This window comes from Arvicola amphibius, chromosome 1 (assembly GCF_903992535.2).
Source record: "Arvicola amphibius chromosome 1, mArvAmp1.2, whole genome shotgun sequence".
Lineage (NCBI taxonomy): Eukaryota > Metazoa > Chordata > Mammalia > Rodentia > Cricetidae > Arvicola > Arvicola amphibius.
The window spans coordinates 180744782-180753333 of record NC_052047.1 but is presented as its reverse complement, the minus strand read 5'-3'; the positions used below and the strand labels follow the sequence as shown (position 1 = coordinate 180753333).

Below are 8552 nucleotides of genomic sequence, written 5' to 3'. Positions count from 1 at the left end.
GGCAGGTGTAGCAAAGCCCTGTGGTGATGGCTCTTCAAGCAACTCCACAGAAGGGGTGTTTCTGGGAGGGACACATACACTGTCTCCCCACAGGGACAATTATTCCTCCTGTCTCCTTAGCAAGACTTTAGTTAAAACTGTCTTACAAGGGGTGGTCTCTTGGCCAAATGATTGACAGGTTCAAATGGATTATCTCCTAAGGGAGGAGCAATAGTATGAAACATTCTAATCTTTTGAGACAGATCAGACTGCCATGTTGCCAACCAAGGCCAAAAGGTGTTCTGTTCTTTTGACCAGGCCTTAAGAAATGACAAAGCTGATGTTTGTCTTTCTAGCATTACCAGCGGTGTGGGAGGTGGGGGCCAAAGCTTCGGTAACATCCAGGACCATGGAGAATGGACATTGGGTAATACTGATTAACCCTCTGTGGGAAAAGCACAGTAAGCTGTGACACCAGATTCCCGCCATCCCCCCATGGCACCGAGACTGTGTCAGGGACCTCTCTTCTTCATGTGGCATCACCCATCCCTTGGAAACAGGCTGATGCTCATCCGTTTGTCTCCAGCTCCTCAGCAGGCTGAGGACAATGACATAGCTACAATCGGTGGCCTTTAGGGCTCTTCAGGGTATAGGATCTGTCTAGCCTGTCCCTCCTGGACGAAGCAGGAGGGAAGGATGGATCTGGTGAGGAATGTTCCAGAGCTTGCTTCCTTGCCTTGGGTGCCCCGAGGTGAAGAAACCCCACTGCGTCTCTGAGAGATCCAGGTGGAAAAGGAAGACTTTTCTGCTGTGGTTTAGGAAATGCATTTGTGACCAAGAGAGAGCAGTGAGAACCCATCTTGGTGCAGTTCAGTGCTGCACAGGGAAGGATCCAGCTCAGAGCAGAGCCAAGACAACTAGGAGTCAGCACCCTGCCTCGTGGCACATCTGAAGGGGCCCAGAGTCGCCTTGGAACCTCAGATGCACTTATTACCCTGTGTGTCCCTTCAAAATCAACGACAAGCTTTCACTTCCATGGTTCCATTTGTGTTTACAAATATAATAACTGAGAAAAGAAAACTTTAGCCTTTTGTTTCTGTTTTTATTGTCGATGTACAGAGATCCAGACACACAGGGGTTAGGTGGGCTTTGATGCACTTCTCTGGATGAAGCGCCAATGACAATATCATTGTTATTGAAAGAATGGACCGCGAATTCTATATAGCAGTGGGGACAAAGGGCCTAAAAATGTGACCCACGGCCACATCCCAGCTTATCCAAGCCAACAAAGCTGCTCTAGAATATTCTCTACACATAGTTTCCATATGATCCATTTGCTGTCTGCATTGTCTGGGGCCTAAAGAATCTCAGACTTTCCTAAGCTAACACACAGCCCGGCTTGTCTAACCTGAAGAGAAGAAAGTTGGCGGCTCATTCTTAGGCGTTTCTTTCCCATGGTTCAATGTAATCCAATCCCAGGTGGGCAAAGATCTCTTCTTCACTGTCTGCTTCAAGAAACACCCTCTGGAAGTGTAAGGAGAAACACACACACTCAGTAGCTTTCCCTCAGCATCTCAGCGCACTCACACTGAACCACCTCCTTAGAATGAGTGACAGCTGAAGCATCCCACCTGCTCCTGAATATGAAAGATCAGAGGAAGCCAGGCTGTGGTGACCCACACCTGGAACCCCAGCACTTGGGATGCAAAGGCAGGAGCCTGGGCCGCAGAGTGAGGCCTTAATCCAAACAAACAATAAACAAACAAACAACAAAAGCCCTAGTTACTGCTTCCTGTACTTTCAACACTTCCCCATCCAGGAAAATGACAGGTGTGAATCAAGGCAAAATTGTGACAGTCTTCGCCAGTCAGCAAATGACACCGGGATAGTTTTCTAATTCTTCTTTGTGTGTGTGAGTGCATGTTTATATGTGGCCGGTGTGGAGAAGCATGTGCGTTCGTGTGTTCCATGTGGAGGGCAGAAGTCAACACTAGATGATTGTCTTCCTCTAACATTTCCCTTTTTTTTTTTTAAGACACGGTTTCTCACTGAGCCAGTAGCTTACAATTGACTGACCAGCTCCAGGAATCTGCTTGTCTTGGCCTTGCCAATGGCTAGAGTTACGGATATGTCCACCACTCCTGGCTGTTACGTGGTGCTAAGGGTCTGAACTCAGGGCCTCGTGCTGGCCATCCCTCCAGCCCTACTGGTCTCTTCTAGTTTTAAAATGTTGAGAATATGAGTGTTTTGCCCACGCATATGTCTGTATACCACATTCATGCTTGGTGCCTGAGGAGGCCAGAAAAGGGCACTGGAACCACCATGTAGGTGAAACAAACCCAGATCCTCTGTAAGAGCAGCCAGTGCTCTTAATCACTGAGCCATTGTTCTGGCCTAGACCCTTATTCTTTTTTGTTTGTTTGTTTGTTTGTTTGTTTTGTTTTGTTTTGTTTTGTTTTTCGAGATAGGGTTTCTTCTGTAGCTTTAGACCCTTATTCTTAACCATAACAGTTCTTTGGAACCATTTGATGGAGCTTTTCTTTTCTTTTTCCCCCCAACAAAATAGCCTGAAACATGAGTCACACTCAAGCCCAATGAAGTCAAAAGCTCCAGAGAAGTCTTGCCATCAATCTATTTGAAGTTCTAGACTACCCTAATGTGCAACAGAGGGACAAACTGCTGGTCAGGATGGATGCTGTACGTGCTGCATCCTCTCCAGCCTCCCACACGGGACCACAGGCTCCACCCTCCAGCTTCTTCCCCTTGGTCTCTTTCAGGCCAAGCACTTCTTCTTCCAAGTCCCTTCTAATACACAGCACAGTCCTGGGCCCAGAACTGTTGAATTATTTATTACACAGTCACTTGCAAGCCTCCCTGACCTGAACTCTATGGCTCTGTTTCCCCCTGTGTGCTCAGTGTTTGAGGCTATTCTGCCAGGACCTACTGCCTCCTCCTCTGTGAGAAGCATCTTGAATTTCTATAAGGATTCACTTGCCCCTTCATCCATGAAGATGTGGGGCTGCTCCCATCTCTAGGGAGAAGCACACAACCCAAGTCTGGCCAATGGGTACCATGGCAACGGACTAATAGATGAGCACATGACCCTAGCCTGGTCAATGAGCAGTTAGATTCCATGCAAAAAACTAGAAAATAAAGATCTTTTCTGATAGAATAGCTGGATAAATGGGACTCATGGGAAAACCTTGCCTGACAATGAAAACAACTCTGGAAAGCCCACCTGAGCACCTGGATACATCTGTACCTGAAGGCAGGGTTGCCCCAGAGACAGCAGTATTTGCCCAAACTCCTTTTCTTTTACTTAAGGTATTTTCATTGTCAGTTTCCTTTAAACTATGATAAAACTGAGGGGACAAGGAGATTTTTTTTTTCAAGGCAGGGTTTCTCTGTGTATCCCTGGCTGTCTTGGAACTTGCTCTGTAGACCAGACTGGCCTCGAACTCACAGAGATCCTCTTGCCTCTGCTTCCCAAGTGCTGGCATTAAAGGTGTGTACCTGGCCGGAGATCAGATTCTTTTAGTGATCCCAAGCCTCTTTTCCTCCAAGCCTAATTTGGTGCTCTTGACTACTATAAGAACAGTAGGCCTTTTGGCTTATGGATTTGACAGTAGACTTGCTAATTCTTCATCAACCGCATGGTAACTTGTCACTGTTCTGAGGCATGGTTGAATAAGGCACCACCATCAAGCGAGTTCCCCATGATTAGTGACTGAGGTCTGACGGCTTCCCATCCGTCTCTGGGCACCTGTGTTACTCTACTGCAGGAGATGCTCCTTAATGACCCACTCAGAATGTGACTGCATTGGTATTCCTGCGGCCCTTAGGACTTGTAGCGAGCCTTGATTTTCTTGGGAGTAAATGGCTGTAAACATCAGGAATATGGCAACACAATTCTGGCCACCTCTGTGCTGGCCCTGGAGCCCCACCAGCTCATTAGTTGGTACAGAAGCCCCAGAGTTGCATCCTGGGCCAGGTGGGCACTGCCTCTGAGTAGATCTGGTGCCACTCCTTTCAACTGTGTTCTGCAGAGAACAGAACTTGTGTAGTGGAGAGAAGCAAACCTGAACACTAAAATCAGTTTGGGTCGGAGTGAGGACAGGGTAAGAGAGACCAGTAGGAAAAGGGGCTTCCTGCCAGTCCTGAGAACCCAAGTTCAATACCTAGAACCTACACGGTAGGATAGAACCGGCTCCTCCCACCTCCTCATGCAGACCAAGGCAAATGTGTCCCCGTTTCTCCCACTATAAAATAAATAAAGAAATGCAGTAAAAAATAATTGTTTTAAAAACCTGTTCAAGGGAAGGGTTTGGGGGTAAGGGTCAGTAGCCCACCTCAGGAAGGAAACACTACCTTGGTCTTGTCATACAGAGCGTGGTTGTCCAGAATCATCTTCCGCTCATGGCTGGCGTAACGCCGCAAGTCTCTCTCAAACTGCTGCAAAGTGAATTAATATAAATTACCGTCCACCTGTGGTGTTTAGAGCCATCCTGCACCCTCGGGTGTTTGAAACTGCCACCTTCTGGCTTATTTTCTTGTGTGATTTTCTTCCCCAGGGCCGAGGTCCTGGGTGGCTGAGCTCTGGATCCCTGCTCTAGAACAGAAACTCGGTTTGAACCGGAAACTTATTGGCTTGGTGCCTTGTCAGGCGGTGTCCAGCAGGCAGCAGGAGGCGTGTGGATATCTGTTGCCTGGATAAAATGGACAGTGTGAGCCTTGTTTATGGAAAAATACCCGGTCCAGAGTAAATGCCACCTAAGTCATTTTCAGTTTTAAATACTATCATTATAAAAGAAGGTGAGGAATGGGAAGATCTCGGCCCAGATTTTGGGCCTATCCCTGCATCCTTTGGCACACTACCCAGCCTTTGTGGGCCTTGCTTTGTCCCACAGTGGAGGGAGTGCTCCTGAAGGCCCCTCCCTTTTTGATGTCCACCCATGCTGAGATCCTGTGAAGAGCCACGTGCTCCAGGGTGACGTCTCTCACGATCATGAGCACACCCTGAAAATCTGAAGGCTAGGAAGGGTGGCAAGCAAACCTTAGAAACGAGGACAGTGGATCGCACACACTGCTGCTGGCTTCCAGAGAGAAACCCAGGTCTGGAAAACTGTCTTTTCCCTTGGCATTAGCCGAGAACACCTGGGACAGGCGCGCCCTCTAGTGGCCAGAAATGATTTCCTCTTCGCTGGAAAGTTTCTGCGGCTGGGTGAGACCAGGAACCCTTTGTAGCTGGTGCAGATGCAACCAGCCTTCAGGATCAATGGCCAGGAATAGATTCGCTAGCACAGATTAGGGAAGTTCCAGGTCCTACTTAACTCACCGCCACCCGATCCTAGCTTTTGTCTGGGCAGCGGTTGCCCACAGCTCTCGTTGGTTCGCCAGCATCTGGAGAGGCTAAATGGGGTCAATAAAGGGTTGCTCCCAGCTCCCAGCCCCCAGCCCTGTGTGGTTCGGGAGAGACAAATGTATTCCTGAACTCCTCAGCCAAAGCCTTCAGAGCATTTCTGTGCGTGCAAAGAGAGATACAGTTCACTAAACAAACGCCTGCAGAGTGCCAGCTCCTGCCAGTTCCTCAGGGAGCTGAGCGACAGACTGTGGGCAGATAGGAAGCTGGTGCCACCGACTTACTGAGCAGGACTGCCATGGTGGGCATCACTGAACAGGGCTTGAAGAGAGTGATAAAAACCAAATGGCTCAAGTGAGTTGTGCTGGACAGTTTGATGTCAACTCGATACAAGCTAGAGTCATCTGAAAGGAGGGAACCTCAACTGAGAAAAAAACGCCTCTGTAAGATCCAGCCGTAGGGCATTTTCTTAATTAGAGATTGATGGGGGAGGGCCCAGCCCATTGTGGGTGGTACCATTCCCTGGGCTGCTGGTCCTGGGCTCTATAAGAAAGCAGTTTGAACAAGCCATGGGGAGCAAGCCTGTAAGCGGCACCCCTCCATGGCCTCAGCACCAGCTCCTGCCTCCGGGTCCCTGCCCTGTTTGAGTTCCTGTTCTGACTTCCTTTGTTGATGAACTATGATACAGACATGTATGTGGAAAAAAAAAAACCCTTTCCTCCCCAAGTTTCTTTGGTCATCACAGGAATAGTAATCCTAACTAAGAGAGGAGTCCAGTCCTTTCCTGAGACCCAGAGATTTGCTGGGGATGGAGGTGGGTCGCTGCCACACAGGCAGCATGCTGGGGGCTGAATCTACCAGGGAAACAATGTATTATGTTTGAGAAGTACGAGATTGGACGTTGGGGACTCAGACAAGAGGCAGCCCCTCAGATTCACATCAGCTGTCACTCACTGGTGCTCTTTCCTGCTTCTCTCCCTTGGGTAGAACCAAGCCACACCCACCCTCTTCCTTCCTAGAAAAGCCCCAGGTGGGCTGGCCAGCGCCTGGGATGGGGGAATCCAGAGTGGCTACAGCAGCAGACAATAAGGAAGACCAGGTGTGGCAGAGCCTGCAGGCCCCCCTGGTCTACGGTCTACCAGTGACCAGGGATGCCACCCTGAGTTAAAAGGGAGAACTAAGGAGTGCCATACGTCCTAACAGAATCCTGTTGCTTCATGCTAGGGCCCAATAAGATACTCAGGAGGGCCTTATTGTGGTGCAGGCAGTGGCCTCCTGGCGTTTAAGGAACCCTGATCCTGTGCCCGGCCCAGTGCCAGCTGCCTCGTTCTGTGAATGCTCGGCTGTGCTACTTGACTGCGGATGTTTACCAAGAGTCTAGCGTTACCTCTAAGGGAGGAGCTGGGGTGCCCAGCTGGACTCCAGCTTTAAGAGGAGTCCCTGTCTGAGTCCTCAGCGGAGCCCTGCGCGGTTAGTGGTGCTCTCAGCCTGAAGAAGGCCCAGGGAGTGTCATTTATCTGAAAACTGTGAAGCCAGGGATAGAGCGGGGTTCATCCTCCTGAATCTCAAATTTTCTTTTTAAAAACCTCACCAGTCTCTTAGAGCAACCCTGGGAGACAGCAGGTGCACACATGGTCTTGTGCTTCAGACAAGAAACATAGATAGTGGGTAGAAGCTACAGAACCATGGTGCAGCTGCATCCCTGTTTGCAGCAGACTTGAGGCTGCGGCCTGGGCTGCTGCAAGCTGTGCACTGTTGGCTCTGGGGGGTGCCATTCACATCAGTCCTATAGGGTTAGGAAGCTTGTCCAAGATCGGTCAGCTGGGCAGAAGCAGGCTGAACCCCTAGGCCTGAATCCATCTGGACCACTCACACTATACTGCTTCCTGGGTTTACCTAAGATACCTCCTAGTTAGTTGCCTATGGGATTTTCAAGCATAGGTGTCTGGGCTTAGCTGCCTGGAGTTTCCAGTGTAATGGCATACAGTGTGGTGGAGAATTTATAAATCTAACCTGTCCCCAGGGAAGGCCATTGCTGCTGGCTTGGTGAGAAGCACCTTGGGGATAACTGGTCTAAATGAATCTGACTCACGTGACCATATGTCAATATCATAGCCCAGTTTAGGGCCTTAGGAGCATGGGCTCCTCGCTCTCCCCGGGGCCAGGACAGCTAACAGCAGACAGCCCTTACCCTGGAGCCAGTCCATCCGAGCAGCGCGAAGGCCCGGCGGTCATAGGGGCACATGACCAAATCTACACGGATGGCCTTCCAGTCCTTTCCTTCCTGCTGGCTGCTCTTGCCACTGCCCACTCTCTGGTGGTGTAGCTTCAAAATCAGGAAGCATTTCTGGAAGTGGTCAAGGGCATCCACCTTCCGGCTTGGTAGCTTGAACTTTTCGAATGTCGACTCTATGAGGTCACAGTACAAAAGCAACCCCTGAAAAGAGAGGGAGCGAGTTCAGAAAGGGCCCTCGGAGCACCCTTACCATCTTAAAGGAAGCCATTTCAGAGCTGAACAGATGTGGGTGGACTTTCATCTTTGCTCGTTCAGCGGCTAGCAGAGGAAGTAGGAAGCGGTTCTCAGACTCTCTCTGCAGAAAAGGAATTTTTCCATGAGAAAGACTGAGCCCAAACTACTCAATGATCAAACTTCAGAGACCCCACCTCTCCTTGTCTGGGACAACCTTGCTCCTTTAAAAGCAAACAACAATGAAGAGAAAGCCACACTGTTTCCTGTGTGTCCCACTGATGGTCGCCTGACTGGGTCAAAGGGAGGCTGGAAGCCCAGGCCCGATGTGGGATATAATGACCTGCAGCTTCTGTTGGTTTCTGTCATTTTTTGCAGTGCTGGGGATTGAATCCAGGGCTAGGCATTCTACCACTGAATATAACCCAGACCCTGAAATGATGCTTCTCCTGAGAGAACTATCTGCCTATCTTGGAGGCAGTAGGAGAAGGCCCATGATGCCTGTTCCATCTCAAGTTTCTGTTCAGAAAATGAAGATGTGATTCAAAGGAGTACCAGGCAAGCACCAGCCCCTGGGAGTCCCTCTGCTCCACACAGCGGTAGCCCTTGGCTGGTAATAAATGGGAGCATTCTTGGGTGAATTGAACCTGAACTTGTCAAAGCTTTGACTAGAACGTTCCTTCTGGTGCCCAGTGCTGTCCATAGTAGAGCCTGGCACCACCTCAGATGTGGCCCTAGCTGTCACAG

The 8552-nt window shown here is 49.7% G+C and overlaps 1 protein-coding gene across 2 annotated transcripts in view; it reads right to left on the bottom strand.

Annotated features, from left to right (window-relative positions):
• Positions 1–1416: 1416 nt before the first annotated feature.
• The window catches only part of Dntt (DNA nucleotidylexotransferase), a 33663-nt gene continuing 26527 nt past the window's right edge, over positions 1417–8552 (bottom strand). The window contains exons 9-11 of one of the 2 annotated variants that reach the window (XM_038311540.1): positions 7530–7775; positions 4348–4431; positions 1417–1503 (exon numbers count right to left, since the gene is read on the bottom strand). In XM_038311540.1, coding sequence (XP_038167468.1) covers positions 1417–1503; positions 4348–4431; positions 7530–7775 — 417 coding nt within the window. The remainder of the gene's footprint in view (positions 1504–4347; positions 4432–7529; positions 7776–8552) is intronic. The other variant, XM_038311547.1, reaches the window with a different exon arrangement.